The 20,391-nt window shown below is 37.7% G+C and overlaps 1 protein-coding gene across 2 annotated transcripts; it reads left to right on the plus strand.

Moving 5' to 3' along the window:
• The first annotated feature begins 6,368 nt into the window (after positions 1 to 6,368).
• On the plus strand, positions 6,369 to 15,044 carry LOC124873731 (zinc finger protein 345-like). 2 transcript variants are annotated; one of them, XM_047374630.1, is made up of 2 exons: positions 6,369 to 6,664; positions 11,511 to 15,044. In XM_047374630.1, exon 2 carries the CDS (start codon positions 11,526 to 11,528, stop codon positions 13,746 to 13,748), a length of 2,223 nt encoding a protein of 740 aa, XP_047230586.1. In that variant the 5' UTR covers positions 6,369 to 6,664; positions 11,511 to 11,525; the 3' UTR covers positions 13,749 to 15,044. The 2 variants fall into 2 exon arrangements, with proteins under 2 accessions (XP_047230586.1, XP_047230587.1); XM_047374631.1 differs by having other exon boundaries at positions 11,522 to 15,044.
• The last annotated feature ends 5,347 nt before the right edge of the window (positions 15,045 to 20,391 follow it).

Genomic DNA, 20,391 nt, shown 5'->3' on the forward strand with positions numbered 1-20,391 from the left:
GAATCATACATCCATAACAATCCACCTGTTGAGGTGGGAAAAACCCACCTCACATCAATCAATGTGTCTGGTGCATATGGACCTAAGCTAGAATACGGGAGGCAGTTCCTTCCGTCCGTCCCGTAACTCCGTCCCCCAAACGGAGTACCATCTCTCTGGTAACTGCCTGCAGCCCTCAGTGTGTGGACCCCCTCTGTTTCCCATAGAACAGACCTGTCATGTGTGTCTGAAATTTAAATGATGAAAACATCACAAATAGATGATAATACCCTGTTGGAAAATTTAAAACAACAAAAATAATAAAAAGCTAGAAGCACAGCGGAAATAAGCAGCACAATGTGTATTAGTATACTGTAGACCCTGAATCGTAAACCCTGTTCAATTATCTATTGCAGTCGTCTGGTCTTCCTCCTCCCAGGACAGTATCATCATTTCTCCAACACTTTGGTTTGGTTCCATGAGATCCACATCATCACTTGTGCTTAAATATTCAGTGGACAACATCAGTGTGGGCTCTGGCACCACATCCATTTGATATTCTGGTAATCTCAAACCTCTGGTATCACTGGAACCAATCACACGATCAATACACCTGAGGATGAGAGCTCGAATACACGTTGCACAACAGCAAACAGAACCTGCGATCAGCACAACATTCAATGAAGTGAATATACTCACCAGTAGGTTTCCCCATTTTCAAAACCACGTCTCAAAAATGTTTGTGAATTGTTCATTGATTCCTGAATGCGATTTTAATTCAACGGATAGTGATTGCAAGTCATTTAGGGCCTTCGTTAGAGATCCATCAGGTGCTGTAATTTTCGGGAATAAAAGAACAACAAGCCTCTCCAAAAACATCACACAACCCTTATTTTTTCCTTTTTGCTAGGATCATATCCATAGCTATTGTAATTTGACAAGAAATTATTTCAACATCCCGTTTACACAGCCTTCAGCTGTCTCTCCTCTTTTACCTTGGTGTCATTTAAAAGATTAGAATCGGTTCTAACAGGAAGCAGTTTGTATTCTAGCAGACATATCAAATTTAAAAACACATCTTCTGAAAGGTTCCCCCTGACGAAGTAGGCCAATCGGTGTTTGGACAGGAAAGATGTGCCCTGGTCTCTCTCTCCATCCAGGATGCCCTGTCAATAGCAATTATTATTAATTATTAAAGCAATTATTACCCATAAATCAGTTCTGTTCAGCACAAGTAAATGTTCATGGCCTTGTATCAAGTTAATTTACAATCTAAGTTAAAAACATCATCATCTATAAATAAATAACCCAGAAGCACATGGGAAGTTATAATTTCTATTCATGAAGTTATTTGAATTGATTAAATAGTTGAACACTCCTTTAACAATTCATGCAGTTTATTCCACAATTTTCCACATTCACAGAAATAAACTTTTTTTTTTTTCATTATTCACACAGTTTTACTTTAGAAATCCTTCTCCTCTCTGTGATTTTTGTGACCTTATTTCAAATTTACCAGGACATCCTCCTTCAAACTTTAACCCAACAAATGTAATTTTTATTGTTTATATCTTTATCACGTTCCCTCTGTTAAAGTAACCCAGACCACTCAGCATTTATGAAACAGGTTCCACATAATTGTATTTTGTTAGTTGAAATCAAAAAGATGAGTTAATCTCACCTTTTGACGTTATGGTTACTGGAATAAATTAATTTAATTCAACAAGCACATTTTTTGATGTGTTAGCTGGAAATGAAATGTTAAGTCAAAAGATATCCAATCGAACCTATTCATATGTTCTTCTTCAGGTGCTTTCTGTTTTCTCTGAGGTTTCCTTCGGAGGACGTCTCTCCTTTCCTGCTTTATGACCTGCTGACCTTAGTTTTGTCCTCATCCAGAGTTTGTTTCTCCTGTTGGTTCTTTGGTTAGAGCCTCCTGTGTTTTATGAGACAAAAACTTTACAACAGATTTAAATCTTTGAACATGTCAGTTGTTTTCTCTGTGAATCCAGACTGGGTTCACACCCTGACTGAAGAGAGGAGGTGAAAGGTCAGGGTATGGTTCTTCCTGTCAGCAGCTGATAGAGAGTTAAACCCATGAGCTCAGTGGGTGATGATCTGATGTAAAACATCACCAAGGGCAGTGCATCTTCAGCGCACTTCATTTTTGTATTACTTTGCCAATCGTTTTTTGATTGTGTGATTATCTCTCTCAGCTGACGTGGTGAAAGTGTCAAGCATCTCTACATCCTTTCACTCTGTTGTCAGAATCCATAAAATTACTAACAGTTTCCTTTAGGGCTTGTTGGGAACAGGAAATGTTCCAGTACCTGGTTTCATGAAAATCTAAACTTGGTGCGCTCCAAAATGTTCATTAGTTGTCTGAACACAACTATGAATCAAAACCCAGAAAAAATAATGAGCTCACAGAAACTAAAACATTCGCTCCATGAACCTTTCACTCATACGGCCCACATCATTCATCATTCATACCTTGGACCTTCATTCATTCCTGTCACACTCTTCTCAACCACACGTTTTCAACCCTCAAACACAATCTTTGGATTCCTATTGTTCCTGAACCCCAGAGATCTCATGTTCTAAGTAATAATGTATCAATGGACCCATTAGTCAGGCTGGTCCCAGCCACCTTTTCAGGCCTTCTTCACCCAGGAGAAAAATAAATGTTTAGGGTTATCGCTCACATCATCAGGCAATATAGTGGGACGACTGTTCATCAACCTTTCCAGAGAAATCATGAGTATTGTGACGGACAATGCCTGAAAATAACAGGTTAGATCATACAGTCATCCCAGTACAACAAATTAACATGAACAAGAAATCACAAACTTGGGTAGTGAAATCAGCATTTTTCTTTCTTTGGCATCTTGATTTCACAACACATAATCATATTTGTACATTGTTATTTACATTATTATTATATACAAAGAAGACACAGATAAATGACATTGCAGTCTTGCTGTGTACCAGCTTATTAAGGAGTAAAAGAAGATAAAAAGCAAATAGATTAGTTATAAACAGAATCATTTAATTCAGAAAAAGGAAAGTATAGCCTACCTTTGTAGCACCTGGTGGTCTGACACAAAAACTATGGATACTTGACCTCTTGTTACCCTTTTTGCAGCATCAAGTAGTGAAAGTTGAAAAATTAATTTGTACTTCTGTCTACCTCAATAAACCTATTTATGCATAAATAATGATTCTGACATCTAAACATTATTAGTTAAGTTTTCAGTCCAACTTTCCTTTCATTTTCTTATCCATCATTCTATTCTTACCTCTGTTATTTGATTTTGCATCACTGCAATGTTCCTCGTTATGCACAGCGTCCTGAGTGCCTTGTTGCTGGAAAGTGTTATATAAATAAATTTGACGTGACATAAATCGGTATGTACAATTCGCCTGGCATTTTATTGCTTTTAATTCCATCAATTAAATCAACTCTATCAATTAATGCATCTACCACTTTTGGTGAAAACCAAGTTTTAAACATAGGACATTAATTTTAATCTTGTCAGAAGGCAATGGTAGATTTATTCTGTTCAAATTATATAAAGTTAACAGCATTTTTCCTCCTGCTGAAAGTCTTAAATGAGTGAAAGTTTTTCCATGTTTAATTACTGCAATTATTTGTTGTAAAGTTTTTAACAAATCATCCTTTGGTGTCAGATCAAATCTGAGTCTAACTGGTCAAGTTAAAATCCTAAATTTAAAATTGTTTGAAAGCCTGTTGCCTTAAAATTGTCACATTATCGTTCTGAGAATGTTTTTCCCTTCCAGCTCGTAAAAGAGTTTTCACACAACTGGTGCTGCTGATCCTAGAACACGCTGATGTTATTTATGACCGTGCCACAGAAACTAATCTTCATCCCCTCAAACTTTGAAATACTCTGTATTTAGAAATACTTAATCCAATTTAATTCACAATATGGCCTGAGAAATAGTGATCAGTTATCTTTTTGTGTTTTACACCAAGAATTAGGAAAATGAGACGTTTTGCATTTCAGTTTAAAGCTTCATCAGCTTGAATACTTTGCCTCACTTACTGTATCACTGTTATTCATATTTACTTTATTGTAAAACGTCTTTCTCTTGCTTTCAGTAAGAACAAAGGTTCATTTATTCTGGACTTAATCCTCACAGAGATGTGCGCCTGAACTCTGCATCTGTATGTTGTCTTATTTTGTGTCTTGTGATGTGTGTCATGCAGTTGCTATGCTGGTGGTTGTGATTGTGGTTGTGTGTGACTATGTGGTTGTGAGAGTGTGTGTTTGTGTGCGTGTGTATTCCTGAGAATGTTGTGGGTATTCCTGTGTGATTTTTTTTTCATATTTGTTTGATTCGTTTTACAGAACATCTCCTGTTCTGCAAGGACCCTCTCAAAATGTAGATGGTACATTTCAAGGGGTTACCCTTAAAATAATCCGGTGTCAGTGCTGCCAATTATACCTTTTATTTCTTTCCATACATAATATGTGCCATGATAGGGTTAAATAAAGTCAAAATCAGGTTGAAGGACATTGGATCTTCCCTACAAATGTTTCTGTTTGGCCCTGATAAAGCTGCTCCCTCGTAATCATCTGGTTCCATAACAATGTTTGTGGTATTCGTCAGCAAGATTATAACGGCTCTGAATGATCTACTCTCGTACTCATACTTGTCGTCTTCCTCTTTATCCGGGACCGGGTCGCGGTCAGAAGAAAACTGCGGTCAAGTGAGCCGACAGTCAGAAATACGCGGTGACGTCAGCAGACACCAGCTCTCTCTTAAAGATTAGTGTCGCGCATACAAGGTGCATTACGGTAATGGAGCAGAAAGGACCCGATCCTGGCAACGGTTGAGCAAATAAGAGGAAAACAGAAACGTAACCTACAGAACATTTATATTAATTACACTTGGGGTAGTTGTGTATTTCTCCAGAAACCTACAGTGAAATTATGAAATACTAATTCTGGTTATAATATAGATAATCCTCTAATATAATCTGAAGAGATTGTGTTGTCACCTCTCATGGTTTTGGAGAAATAAATTCCTGAAAGTGGGACCAATGCATATAATGGTTGAGCATTTTGAGGTATTTTGACAAGATATTTCTCCAAAACTGTACAGTAAAATATTAAATATTTATTCTTTTACATAAAACATGAATGTGAAAGTTGTAAAAATGTAATTAATATAAATGTTCTGTAGGTTACTTTTCTGTTTTCCACTTATTTTCTCAACCGTTGCCAGGATCGGGTCCTTTCTGCTCCTTTACCGTAATGAACCTTGTATGCGTGACGCTAATCTTTAAGAGAGAGCTAGTGTCGGCTGACGTCACCGCGTATTTCTGACTGTCGGCTCACTTGACCGCAGTTTTCTTCTGTAGAGTTGATGTCTCCTCACTGAAGCGACGCTGCAAGCTCTGCAGTTGGAGCAGAAGTTCAGAGATGCGGGGGATCAGAGTCTGCGGCTTTAGTCAGCGCTAACCAATAGGGAAACGTCTTACATCGTTCGTCTTTAGGCCCCGCCCAGGATGTTCATGTTTCCAGAACTCAAAATTCGTTGAGTTCAACCAAAAACAGAGAGCGTCAAAACCAAAAAAGCGAGACTCGTAACCAAAGATTTTTGACATGCGCAAATAAAAGTTTATGTTTTGCAAATAAAAGTTTATGTTTTGCAAATAACTTTTTTCTCTTTGTGAGAAAAAACTCTGAAAGTTTTGATCACAACTTAATATTTTTTGATTGAGATTAGTTTTTTGTTTGATTGAATAATATTGAGACAAATTTAACTCCATACAGTAACAGTCACCACTCTATCTAAAGACTCTTAAAGGAACGACTCTCAAACAGTTTCTAACTTTTAGCTCTTTTAATCTAAATTAAGGCAGAGGAATGATTACAGAGATCAGCTCTGAGGCTCCGTCTCGGACCGTCTCCGTCTGTTAGAGGATGACGAAGAGCCTCGATAGAAGGTCACATGTAGTTTTATATCTGGTACTCTGATGCAATGGATGTTTCCTCCTTCAGTGATTATCAGTAGACTATGTGTCACCATTGTGGTGTCTAACTGTTAGATTGTGTAGTAGCGGGTGTACATACTTAATCTCAGTGTGCTGTAGGTTTCTAATCAAACCAGTTATACCGGTTGCTCCACCATCAAACCCAGTGCCTCAGGTCATTTATGACAAACCTTGGGCCATTTATTCTTGTACTGTGTGTCTATGAGCTTCTTATCCTGTTGTAACAGAAGGGAAACATTAGAACTTATATTTTATTTCACTATAGTATAAAAGGGAAAAACAGCTATGACTCATATTAATAAAGGTTATTCCTAACAGGAGAAAAACACATGCTTATAGGTGGGGGCAGAATGTAAGGGTGAGTCACTGTTTCTGGTGTCCGTGTGAAACATCCGGCGGAAGTAAACAACAAGGCGCTAGCATCGTTAGCTTCCAGGTTTTCTTCTGTTTATCGTCGGTTTTTGCTGTGTGAGCTGAATATTTCAGAGTCTGCAGTAACAACATCTTCGGTTCATCATCTGAGAGAATTGATCAGAGAGCGACTAACTGCTGCTGCTGGAGAAATATTCAGAAACATCGTTCATTAGGAGGAAGAGATCGATCATCAGCTCAGACTGCTGGATATCAGCTGGAAAACCCAGATCAGATCAGAACCTACAGGTATGTTACCTGTACGGTGGCCTGAATGAACTAACACTGGAACACAGAGAATATGATCAGGGGACTAGTTGATGCCGCGGAGGAAAGAGGACGTGTTCGTGTTTTGTTCACAGCTCGATTGTTTGGATGGGGTGGATGATCCTACAGATTTTATAAATATGATTTCATAATGAATAAAACATGCCCATCTCCACCAAAAACGGGGGAGTTATAGAAAAGAAATGGTAAAATAACATAAAAGAATACTTTCACAATCAATGTGTCAAAAATATCTGAGTCCAAATGTAAGAAAATATATGTACATGAATATGATATTGGATCTTGGCATTCTATTGAGGTATAAAAGTGTATAGAATGTGATGAAACAAGTTAAATTTATATATTTTATATAATAAATACCTATATTGAAAATCGAAATAACTATAGGAACGGTCAGGGAACCAAACAATAGAGAGAGTATAACAATATTCACAACAGCAGAATTTTTATAAGTACATAGTAAATGCTTTAAGGGGTTGTTAAGAATCACACCCCAAGAGAAAGTTACAAAAATGTTTTGCCTTCATGATTGATATTTTTTTAAAGATAGAGTAAGCAAATTTAATTCATTTTTAAATGCAACCAAAGAGAAGGGGTGGTAAGACGACATTTTTAAAGACTTTTGCAATAATAATAATAATGTTTAATAATAATAATACATTTAAATTATAATTAAATTATCATTCCAAATTTTACATCAGAGGTAGAGAAGACACCTACATTTATGGATCTGGAACAAAACCAACCATGATTTCCATAGATTTTGAATTATATTACAATGACAGAATAAATGTTCAGTTGATTCTTCTTCGTGCTCACACAGATGACGATTGTCTACATCAAATTTGAATCTAGATCTAATGAATTGATCGGATGGATAAATATCATTTTTGTTTTAAAGTGGCCTCTTTATATTTAAGTGGAATAGGAAATTTGAGATATGCAGTTCTGATAACATAAATCTCACTTTTTGTATAATCTTCTTTTAAGAAATAGGATCTTTTAATTGGATTAGGATATTGAATATTTATTAACTTTTTTCTCAAAATGATATTATTACATTTATCCTTTAGCATATTCACTCTATCAGTAATAAGATTTTTGAGTTTGGGAATTTGGATCTTTTTAAAACAGCCTTTGCTTAAATAGAATAATGCTCTTGGAATATTATTTACAACATTCCTAAATTCTTGGACTGGGAAATTGGTGTTGTACTTATTGTTTAGATCTTCTTTGATGTGAATTTGGCTTAAACTCAACTTGCAAGGTCAAAAAGTGGTCAAAAAATCATTGTAAAAAACCTCCCGTCATCACACCGGACATTTGGCAAACAAAGAACCCGAGCCACACGCCCCAATGTTTTTTGAATCTCTTAAATTAATGGGAGGGGCTTAAAAGTTACCAAAGAAATCATAATAATTCCCAACAATTAATTTCATATCATAGTTCCAAACAAACTGAAATATATTCTAACCACCTAAACCTAAATAAAACTTATGATTTACAAAATTCAACATAAATGGCCACAACACCCCCTTCTTTGTAACTGTTGAGTTGATTATTTTTTCTAACATAGTGATTGAAATGTTTCCAAATAAAATCAAAAGTTAATTTATTTAATTCTTTTATAATTTTAGAAGAAAGAATTACATATTGCACCAGATATATTATTCTAGCTATTTTCTTTAGCATCGTTCTTCCAAAAACATATATGGTCTTATCTCTTTGTAGCCAATAGTTTAAAATTTTTTGTTTTTGTTGACGACATTTTGAAAATGTATTGTTTCTGGAAATTGATGAATTTTTAATGCAGATTCCTAAATAACAGACTTTTTTTGACTGGAATATTAAACAGTGTTTAAGATCCACTGTGCCGTGGATCTTATGAACTCACATTTATCAATATTCATGTGTAGACCTGAAGCCTCAGAGAACGGTTTGATCGCTTTCAAAGCAATTGGAATTTGGGCTTTATTTTTTAAAAATAATGTTGTGTCATCTGCTAATTGACTGATTAATATTGATTTCATTGATATATAATTCTTGAACCGGAGAGGATTTCAGCTGAAAAGTGAGTAAATTAAACAGAAGAAGAGAGGGACTGCAGCCTTGCCTTATTCCTCGTCTAATATTGAATCAGGGATTGGTTCCTTCTGGGAGTGAAACCCAACTGTTAATATCTTTATGCAATATAGTGATCAGCCAAAATACACTGCCACCTGGATTTAACTAAGCAAATAAGTACGAGCCTCCCATTGGATAATTACTGCATGGGGGATTATGTTTCAGCTGCCAACAAGTTATTTAACTCCAACAGGACCAATGAGTTGCTTCTCATTTCTTAAACAACCATGTCTAAAGACACATCCCATGGTCGTGGAAAAGATGTCAGTCTGTTTCAGAAGGGTCATATCATTGGCATCAAGCAGAGAAAACATCTAAGAAGATTGCACAAACTACCAAAACTGGGTTAAGAACTGTCCAACATATTATTAAACCTGGAAGGATAGTGGGGACCTATCGTCTTCGAGGAAGAAATGTGGTTGGAAAAAAATCCTGAATGATTGTGATTGGTGGTCACTTAAACGTTTAGTGAAATCAAATCGAAGAAAACCAACAGTAGAACTCCGGGTTATGTTTAATAGTAAAAGTAAGAGCATTTCCACACACACAATGCGAAGGGAACTCAAGGGATTGGCACTGAACAGCTGTGTAGCCTTAAGAAAACCATTCATCAGTGAGGCTAACCGGAAATAAAGGCTTCAATTTGCTAGGGAGCATAATGAGGTCACTTATCGACCTCCTGCGTAGGGTCTGCCCGTAGACCGAAACGACAGTCAGGGCGCAGAGATGCGACCCTCTCATCCACCGGGGTAAACCCCAACACGAGACGGCTGAGCAGGGGCGCAACAAGCAAACCCACCCCACCTCGCTGCCTCTCCCCGCGGCCACTCCAGAGTAGAAGAGCATCCAACCTCTCAAGGAGTTGGTTCCAAAGCCCAAGCTGTGTGTGGAGGCGAGCCCGACTATTTCTAGTCAATATCTCTTGACCTCCCGCTCAAGCTCAGGCTCCTTCCCCCCCAAGGAGGTGACATTCCACGTCCCTAGAGCCAGCCTAAGCATCCAGGAATCAGGTCATCAAGGTCTCCACCTTCGTCCGCTGCCCGATCCTGTTTGCACCGGTCCCTCATGGTTCGCCGTACCGGGCAACGTCACGTGCCTCGATTTTGTGGTCCTTATGAAGGCGTCTTGTATCGCTCTTTGTCATGGGAGACCCTACCAGGGGCCTTTAAGCCCCAGACAACATAGCCTCTAGGATCCTTCGAGTACTCAAACCCCTCCACCACGTTAAGGTTCAATGAGGAGTAGTGAAAAGGTGATAAATTGAAAAAGGTCTAACAGATAAAAAGAGCAAAAAAGCTACAGAGCTACTAGAGAGGCAACCGCCTCCTATAGTGCCAGATGAGGTAATGCTGTGTGAAAATTAATTTAATTTTGCTAAGATTCATCATCATTATTTACAATTTCTTAATCCATTCAAATTCTATGATCCATTGATTACTAGGAGTATATTTCTTTTTCTTTTTTTTTTTTGTCTTGTAACAACCAATCGCAGCTTTTTGAAGACAACATCATATCTAGCATCGGGGTCAGCCACACCTCCTCACTAAGATTGGATTTTCTCCCATCTCCTCACTCAGAGTCGCTCTCGGCAGCGAACTGAATCACTCTTAAGCTACGAGTCCTTGGCAGGAATTAGGAGCTTTCTGAGAGGACTCGGGAAATCTTTGAGAATACGGGCCCTGATCTCAAATGTATGATGGAGCTTGATTATTAGGAGGTTATATGTGAGAAGAACAATTTTAAATCAAATGATGGATTCAACAGGGAAGAATGAAGGGAAGCTAAAATAGAAGAAACATGATCCCTGTTTTAGTGCTCAGTAGAGTATAGTACAACCTTCCTCTTTGGAGTACTGAATGTGCAATAATTGTGAAATAAAATTACTCACCTTGCAAAGGATTCTAAGGTGATGAAAACTGGATTTAAGTGCTGCATTTATTTGATCCTCAAATTTCAAATCTAGAAGAACTTGAAAGTAACCATTTTGTACCTATGGTTTTATGTAGTTTGCCGGGGCCCTAAGCTGAGGCCTACATGACTTCTAGCATCAGGACATCCATTTTATCTCAAGATGTTTTTAAGCAAAAATGAGACAGACCTTTGTGTTATTTTTGGTCTCCAGTGGTTCTGACCTTGAAACTCTCCCATGCAATTTTTGCCTAGTCTCTTTCTTATTAATAAATCATGAACACTGACCTTAACTGAGGTCTGCAGACTTTTAGATGTTGATCTGGGTTCTTTTATGACCTCCCAGGTGAATTCTCAATACACTCTTGGATTAATTTTGGTAGGCTGGCCGCTCCTAGGAAGGTTCTACGCTGCTTTACAAAATTTGTTAATAAAAGTTCTCACTGTGGTTCTCTGTTGTCCAAAAGCCTGTGTAAAGGTTTTGTTACTCTTTCCAGGCACATACAGTAGATATTAAAGACTTTTTATTTCCTCTGTTTAAAAATTCGATGACCCAAAATATTTCAGTGTGGAATATTTATCTTTCTGCCCTATCCCAGGGCACCTCATACCATCAGTTTTTAGTTAAACGCATGACTGATTATAAAGGCAACTTGTATACATTTCTGTAAAAAATAAAATGAAAATAATGTCAATGTCCAGTGTTTTCTCTATATCTCTAAAAACACTTTTGTAAAAACTGTTAACATTGTTCTACTGTTCTTCATTCCCTCAGGTCTTCTACAGCATCATGTCTGTTACTACATGGGAGGTTGCTGCTGGTCAATATCTCATAACCAAAGAGAGGAACTCTGTTCTGGATCAAAATATATCAGACATTGGGGAATTAAAAGAGGAACAGGAGGAACCAGAACCACAGCCAATGATTGGGACAAAAGAGGAACCAGAACCTCAACCAATTAATGAGAAACGGGTTGAACTGTGCATCTTTGAGGACGACAGGCAGCTTTTATTGAAGCAGGAAACCAACACCTCTATGGTGACCATTGATTATGAGGAAATATTCTACAATGGACCAGAACTGCAGCAGATGATTGAGACAAAGGAGGAACCAAATCCTGTACCTATTAAAGAGGAACAGAAGGAACCTGAACCACAGCAGATGATTGAGACAAAAGAGGAACCAGAACCTTGGCCAATTAAAGAAGAACAAGTTCAACTCTGCATCTTTCAGGATGAAGAGCAACTTTTAGTGAAGCAGGAGACTGATTCCTTTATTCTGACTCCTACTGATCAAAAAGACTCCAGTGAACCAGAAACTATCAAGAATCATCTGCTTTGTTCAACCTGCCCTGAAGATAAAAACCAACATCAACAAGGAAACACTCAGCAAGACTCTGGATCAAATACAGTGAAAGATCTAAAGCCAGAGAGAAGACGCAAAAAACCCAGAAAACAAAGTGATAATGTGGACAACTCAAAACTAATAGGGCATAAAAAGAAATTACCCTTATGTAAAGTATGTGGCAAATGTTTCACTACTCGACAAATGTTAACCTTGCACATAAAAACTCATACAGGAGAGAAGCCTTTCTCATGTGTGACCTGTGGAAAAGGTTTTACTAGGAAATCTTCCCTAACTGAACACATGAGAACTCACACAGGTGAGAAACCGTATTCTTGTGAGTTGTGTGCAAAACCATTTCGAGATCGTAGTCAGTTGGTTTTTCACAGGAGAGCTCACTCAGGAGAGAAGCCTTTCTCATGTGTCAACTGTGGAAAAGGATTCTCTAGGAAATCTTCCCTGACTGAACACATGAGAACTCACACAGGTGAGAAGCCTCATTCTTGTGAGTTCTGTGAAAAATCTTTCCGACGTCATAGCCATTTGATTTGTCACATGAGAATTCACACAGTTGAGAAGCCTTATTCATGTTTGACCTGTGGAAAAAGCTACCATAAGAAACCTGACCTCACTGCACACATGAGAACTCACACAGGTGAGAAGCCGTTTTCTTGTCAGGTATGTGAAAAATCTTATAGAGACCATTATGATTTGACTTGTCACATGAGAACTCACACCGGTGAGAAGCCCTTTGCTTGCAAAATGTGTGACAAGTCTTTTGTTTACAGTAGTAATTTAAATAGCCACATGAGGACTCATACAGGTGAGAAGCCTTACTCATGTGTGACCTGTGGAAAGGGTTTCACTAGGAAATCTTCCCTTACCGAACACATGACAACTCACACAGGAGAGAAGCCTTATTCTTGTGAGTTGTGTGAAAAATCTTTTCGAAATCGTAGTCGTTTAATTTGTCACATGAGAACTCACACAGGTGAGAAGCCTTTCTCATGTGTGATCTGTGGAAGAGGTTTCACTATGAAATCTTTCCTGACTGCACACATGAGAACACACACAGGGGAGAAGCCTTATTTTTGTAAAGTGTGTGGTAAATCTTACATTAACAATACTAATTTGATTTGTCACATGAGAACTCACACAGGGGAGAAGCCTTATTTTTGTAAAGTGTGTGGTAAATCTTACATTAACAACAGTAATTTGACTTGTCACATGAGAACTCACACAGGTGAAAAGCCTTTCTCGTGTTTGACCTGTGGAAAAGGTTTCACTATGAAACATTCCCTGACTGCACACATGAAAGGTCACACAGGTGAGAAGCCTTTCTCATGTTTGACCTGTGGAAAAGGTTACCTTAGAAAACCTGACCTAACTGCACACATGAGAACTCACTCAGGAGAGAGGCCCTACACTTGCAAAATGTGTGAAAAATCTTTCATTAACAGTAGTAGTTTAAATAGTCACATTAGAACTCATACAGGTGAGAAGCGTTTCTCATGTGTGACCTGTGGAAAAAGATTATCCACACCATATAATTTGACTATTCACATCAGAACTCATACAGGCGAAAAGCCACATATTTGTGAACAGTGTGGTAAATCATTCACCACCAGATATAAACTTACCACACATGTGTGTAGTAAAAAACTTTAGAATATTTAACCCGTTAAGTCCTGTGGGGTTTTAGAGCAATTTCTGCCTGAAATTACATATCTGTAATAAATGAGGTTTAGCTCCATAGTTATAAATCTGATTGCAAACGTTTGGTACAAACGTAAAATAACATTTTTCCAGTGGAATTTGGACTGAATCAGTTGAAGCATATTTGTTACGTTTTAGTGGGCAATGTGCCAGGCAGAGCTGGTATTTTGGCACAATTTTGCCAAATGTGCCAAAGATGTGCCAAATGTGTCTTTCATTTCATAAAAGGGAATCTGGTCAAATAAAAGTGCTGATTTCCATTCTAGTACTCCTGCATATGATATAGTTTTGGTCATGACATTTGCCCTGTTTATCATCAAAATATACCATTGTGCACAGCATAAAATCAATATAACGAAAAGAAATCTAACTAAATTGTATCCTTTTGTCTCCAACTGGTGGAGTTTTATTGTAGATAAAAAAAGAATAATCAATGACATACTGTAAACAAATGTGCAGAAATGATATTATATGGAAAACTATGTATACAAATGTGAATTATCAATGAAAAACTGTCTATATGTTGATGGGTTGCATGCATCGTTTTACACACCTCCATACTGCTCATTGTCCTTAACTTTATCCCTCTATAGTGTTTTTACATGTTGTGGTTGTGGAAACCTAAGTCGGATTCCTTGTTTGGAAACAGTCTCATAGAAACAGCCATGTAGCCTCGTTGTTTTGGAGCAGAGGGGAGATTGTTGTTTACAGATTTACTACAACAACATATGTCCTACACAACAGTAAATACAAAGTTTTTGAAATAACAGACATGTAATATGAATCAGCCAGAAATAAGAAGAAACAGCATAACTTACTCATGAAATAGCCCCCTCCCCTCCGAAGCTAACCATCATCATAACCTTCATCATCATCTTGATCGATGAAGAATATTCCATTTTCATATCACTGGTTCACTAAATGTTGTACAAAACTTCTTATTTATCCAGAAATAACACAACACTTGGAGCTAACAGCTAACAGACCACTCTGCACACCAGAATGCACCCACAATGCTTGAGCTTTACACACAAATGACATCACCAGAGAAGGTGCTAGACGAGTTAGGCCTTGTTTGAAAGGTGAGTGTCTGTAGTTTTGTAATGATATAAGACAGGTGGGGTGCTGCAAAAGGAAGGTGCTTTTTGTACTGTTTTGTTCACAGAGTCAGCCATGTCTAAGGGACCTTTAAATGTATTTTCATGTGTTTAAATTGTTGTAAAACTAAAAGTATTTGTGCCAAACTCATTTGGGGGGTTGTTTTGTGAACATTAAAGCTTCCTCTTGCAAGGGATTTAAGGAAAAAAAAAACCTGGTGGCGTTTGATGTAGTTTTAGAGACAATGAGAAATGAGCGTTGCTCTTTTTATACCAGGGCCGTTATGTGGTAAATCATTCACTGCCATAAATAAAGAGATCAGACAAGTTTAGTAAAAAAACTTAGAATATTTAACAAACTTTTATAGAAAGAATTGTCTTTGTTTGACAAACAGAGGAAATGTGACCCATTACTATTATGATTTTTCTACAAAAAATATCCTGTTTTTTTTATTTTTTGTTACCTGTGAACAAACCATTTCCTACCCTTGTTCTAGAACAAAGGCAAGTCATTGTGTTTTTATTGTGCTTATGGGTTTTCCTCAAATATGGAGATAAATGGCCGTAAAAAGTAACAGAGATAAACTTACTTTAAAGTGTCTGATGTCGCAACATGTACATAATCCCCTGGTGGTTATTACATATTCTTAACACTTATTTTTGATATGATCTAGAAATATTTTGAGAAGGGACTCTACTACCTTTAATCAATAAAGCTCCCTTAGCTAGAAAAAACTAAGAAATGCGAAAACATGAGGCCCATAAGCCTGTTAAATTCAGACCTGAAAATAATATGTAAACTTTTGGCAAAAATGCTTTGAAAAACTGTCATCAAATATTATAGATAAAAATTAAAACCGATGTATAATGGGGTAGACAGGTTTCATACTGTAAAGAGCATAATAAACATCATTTATATAAATAATGGAGGATTTGACACAGTACTTCTATCATTAGATGCTGACAAAGCTTTTGAAAAAGTCAAATGGTCCTATTCACCGTTCTTGGAGAACATTGGATGTGAAAGTAAATTTATGAAATGGGTTTAAATAATATATAAAAACACTACAGCCAAAGTCATTACCAACACAAATGTGTCCAAACCAATAAAAATCAGTAAAGTTTGTAGACGGGGGTGCCCTCTGTCACCCTTGCCATGGAATCCTTCTGCAGCCTTAGTTCAGGGGAATAAAGGTGGGCCCAACAGAACACAGAATAGCTTTGTATGCTGACGATGTGATTCTAATGATGTCACATTTTAAAGAATCAACCCCTGCTCTGCTACGTTCAGTAGAAAGATTTAGTCAAATTTAAGGTTATAAAATAAACAGTACTAAATCTGCTTTAATCTTACAAAGTGCAAATGAAAGAACAAACCACATCTCTGATACAAGTCAGTTTAATTGAGTCGATCAATTTAAATATTTGGAGATACAGATCTTGTCCGAGTTATAGCACATTAGTTGATCGTTAGATTCCACAACCAATTTTAACAATAGGTAGAATAAATATCTGAAATTTATATTTTACCCAAACTTCTCTGTTTCAAAAGATACCCTTGCCAACTCCTTCAGACCACTTTTCAAAACTCAAAAAAATATTGGTCAGGTTCATATAAAAGAACAGGTGGGCATGACTTTGTTTGTCCTTATCTTATTTATTGTTTAATCGATGGGTTTATAATGTCCTGGTTTACAGCTGTATTGCTGGACTGCTCAGCTGAGGACCATCACATTTTATTTTTCAAAGCAAATCTTACTATTTGGACCAAAAGGGAAACTGATGAATTAGAATTACCCTTTTCTCTATACTAATATTCAGATTTGAAAATAAAAAACAACAAACATAAAGATATGATAAGAAATTTAAAAATACTTAAAAGAGAGACAGATGGGGCAGCCAGGACCTTTTGCTTTGATTACTGCTCCAAACACTCTTGGTATTCTGTTGATGAGCTTCAAGAGGTCGTCACCTGAAATGGTTTTCACTTCACAGGTGTATCCTGTCAGGTTTAATAAGTGGGATTTCAAGGCTTATAAATGGGGTTGGGACCATCAGTTGTGTTGTGCAGGAGGTGGATACAGTACAGTAGTGATGTTGTGCTGCGCCAGATGACCTGGCCTCCACAGTCACCGGACCTGAACACAATCGAGATGGTTTGGGGTGAGCTGGACCGCAGAGTGAAGGCAAAAGGGCCAACAAGTCCTAAGCATCTCTGGGAACTCCTTCAAGACTGTTGGAAAACCATTTCAGGTGACTCCCTCTTGAAGCTCATCAACAGAATACCAAGAGTGTGGAGCAGTAATCAAAGCAAAAGGTGGCTACTTTGAAGAACCTAGAATATAAGACATATTTTCAGTTGTTTCACACTTTTTTGTTCAGTATATAATTCCACATGTGTTAATTCATAGTTTTGATGCCTTCAGTGTGAAGCTACAATATTCATAGTCATGAAAATAAAGAAAACTCTTTGAATGAGAAGGTGTGTCCAAGCTTTTGGTCTGTACTGTATATGTATGTATCTACAGTGCCTTGCGAAAGTATTCGCCCCCCTTGAACTTTTCAACCTCTTGCCACATTTCAGGCTTCAAACATAAAGATATAAAATTCAAATTTTTTGTGATAATCAACAACAAGTGGGACACAATCATGAAGTGGAATGAAATTTATTGGATGTGTCAAACTTTTTTAACAAATAAAAAACTGAAAAGTGGAGCATGTAATATTATTCAGCCCCCTTGCATTAATACTTTGTAGCGCCACCCTTTGCTCCAATTACAGCTGCAAGTCTTGGTGTTTGTTTCTATCAGTTTTCACATCGAGAGACTGAAATTCTTGCCCATTCTTCCTTGTAAAACAGCTGGAGCTCAGTGAGGTTGGATGGAGAGCGTTCATGAATATCAGTCTTCAGCTCTTTCCACAGATTCTCCATTGGATTCAGGTCTAGACTTTGACTAGGCCATTCCAACACCTGGATACGTTTATTGGTGAACCATTTCCATTGTAGATTTGGCTTCATGTTTTGGATCATTGTCTTGTTGGAAGATAAATCTCCATCCCAGTCTCAGGTCTCTTGCAGACTCCAACAGGTTTTCTTCCAGAATGGTCCTGTATTTGGCCCCATCCATCTTCCCATCAATTTTGACCATCTTCTCTGTCCCTGCCGACGAAAAGCAGGCCCAAACCATGATGCTGCCACCACCATGTTTGACAGTGGGGATGATGTGTTCAGGGTGATGAGCTGTGTTGCTTTTACACCAAACATATTGTTTTGTATTGTGACCAAACAGTTTGATTTTGGTTTCATCTGACCAGAGCACCTTCTTCCACATGTTTGGTGTGTCTCCCAGGTGGCTTGTGGCAAACTTTAAACGAGACTTTTTATGGATATCTTTGAGAAATGGCTTTCTTCTTGTCACTCTTCCATAAAGGCCAGATTTGTGCAGTATACGACTGATTGTTGTCCTATGGACAGACTCTCCCACCTCAGCTGTAGATCTCTGCAGTTCATCCAGAGTGATCATGGACCTCTTGGCTGCGTCTCTGATCAGTCTTCTCCTTGTTCTAGATGAAAGTTTAGAGGGACGGCCGGGTCTTGGTAGATTTGCAGTGGTCTGATACTCCTTCCATTTCAATATGATTGCTTGCACAGTGCTCCTTGGGATGTTTAAAGCTTGGGAAATCTTTTTGTATCCAAATCTGGCTTTAAACTTCTCCACAACAGTATCTCAGACCTGCCTGGTGTGTTGCTTGGTCTTCATGATGCTCTCTGTGCTTTGAACAGAACCCTGAGACTATCACAGAGCAGGTGCATTTATACGGAGACTTGATTACACACAGGTGGATTCTATTTATCATCATCAGTCATTTGGGACAACATTGGATCATTCAGAGATCCTCACTGAACTTCTGGAGTGAGTTTGCTGCACTGAAAGTAAAGGGGCCAAATAATATTGCACGCCCCACTTTTGTATGTATGTATATGTATGCGCATTATTTTACTCAGCAAAGTCTTCACATCAAACTGTTTTAGTCTGTCGCAGCAGGATCTTGAAAAACTCATTCATGTGTTTATCTTTAGTTAAACTGATTACTGCAACAGTGTCTGCCTCAAAAATCCATTAGACAGCTGCAGCTGATCCAAAAAGCTGCTGCCTGCATCCTCACCAAAACTAAGAAAGTAGAGCACATCACCCCAGTTGTAAAGTTCTTACACTTTCCTGTACCTCAGAGAACAGACTTTAAAATACTTATGTTAGTTTATAAGTCACTAAATGGCTTAGCACCAAAATACATTAAAGATCTTTTTCTGTTGTATCAACCTTCCAGATCAGTCAGGTCTCCTGGTTCGAGTTTACTCTGCATCCTCAGAATCAGAACCAAACATGGAGAAGCAGCATTCAGTTTTTATGATCTACTTATCTGGAACAAACCTAGACAACAATAAAAATGCGGACTACCTGAGTTCTTTTGACTTGAAATCTGTATGATTTGATTTAACTGACTTTGTAAAGTGTCTTGAGACGACGTGTTGTGAATTGGCATTATATAAACAAATTGAATTGAGTTTTAAATCAAGTTTAAAACCCAATTTCTGTAGACTTGGTTTTTGATTGTTATGTTTAAACTTAAGTGAACCATCATTAATTTTCAGTCTCAGTCCAACTTTTCTTTACCGTCCTTTATGATGCCATGTATTTTTTTATGTTGTCATGATGTAAAGCACGTTCAATTGTCTTGTTGCTGAAATGTGCCATACAGAAAAACTTGCCTTGCCAGAAATCAATGTTTCTTTGTTTTCTGTCATTGTTCTCCAAAGAATCCCACAATTACCACCTAAAGTTGAACTACGGCATTGGCGTTTTATTTTTGGCCATTTCACACTAGACCCCCAACACACTATCCCTCTAAATTATCCTTATAGAGGGTCCTTTAATGCCTAAAAGGGTCATTTCCTTCAGTGAATTTCCTCTGACTTATTTGACCTCTTCCAAAGGAAAAAACTCAGCTCTTACTTTTCCCCAGGTGAAAATACATATATACCTATCTAAATAACTGAATGAGGGTATCACCCATTAAGAAAAAGTTGTTTGTCCCTTGGATCCAAGCACTGGAGTCTGGTGGATTTGACTGTCAGTCATCACTTCTCTTTAAGTTTCTAAGCGAGGTAAGAGGCTGGGATCAGATCCAAGCTGATCACGCCCTGGCATGCCAATAATCCTGATGACCAGTCGAGGGATCCTGCCAACCAACAGCAAGATTGTTGTGGAAAAAATTATCACCTTTAAAGAGGAAAATTATCAAATGATGAGATCACTTAAACAGTCTTAGAAGGTGAACCAACAATGGGCAACAATGCCAAAACCTGATCTCCAATCTCAAATTCACGGTGCTCTGCACGCCTGTCAAAGAATGTTTTCAATTTGTCTTGTGCAGAAATTAGATTTCTTTTGATCAGCTCCCCTGCTGCATATAATCTATTATGAAAACATATAACA

Source organism: Girardinichthys multiradiatus, chromosome 9, assembly GCF_021462225.1.
Source record: "Girardinichthys multiradiatus isolate DD_20200921_A chromosome 9, DD_fGirMul_XY1, whole genome shotgun sequence".
Taxonomy (NCBI): Eukaryota; Metazoa; Chordata; class Actinopteri; order Cyprinodontiformes; family Goodeidae; genus Girardinichthys; species Girardinichthys multiradiatus.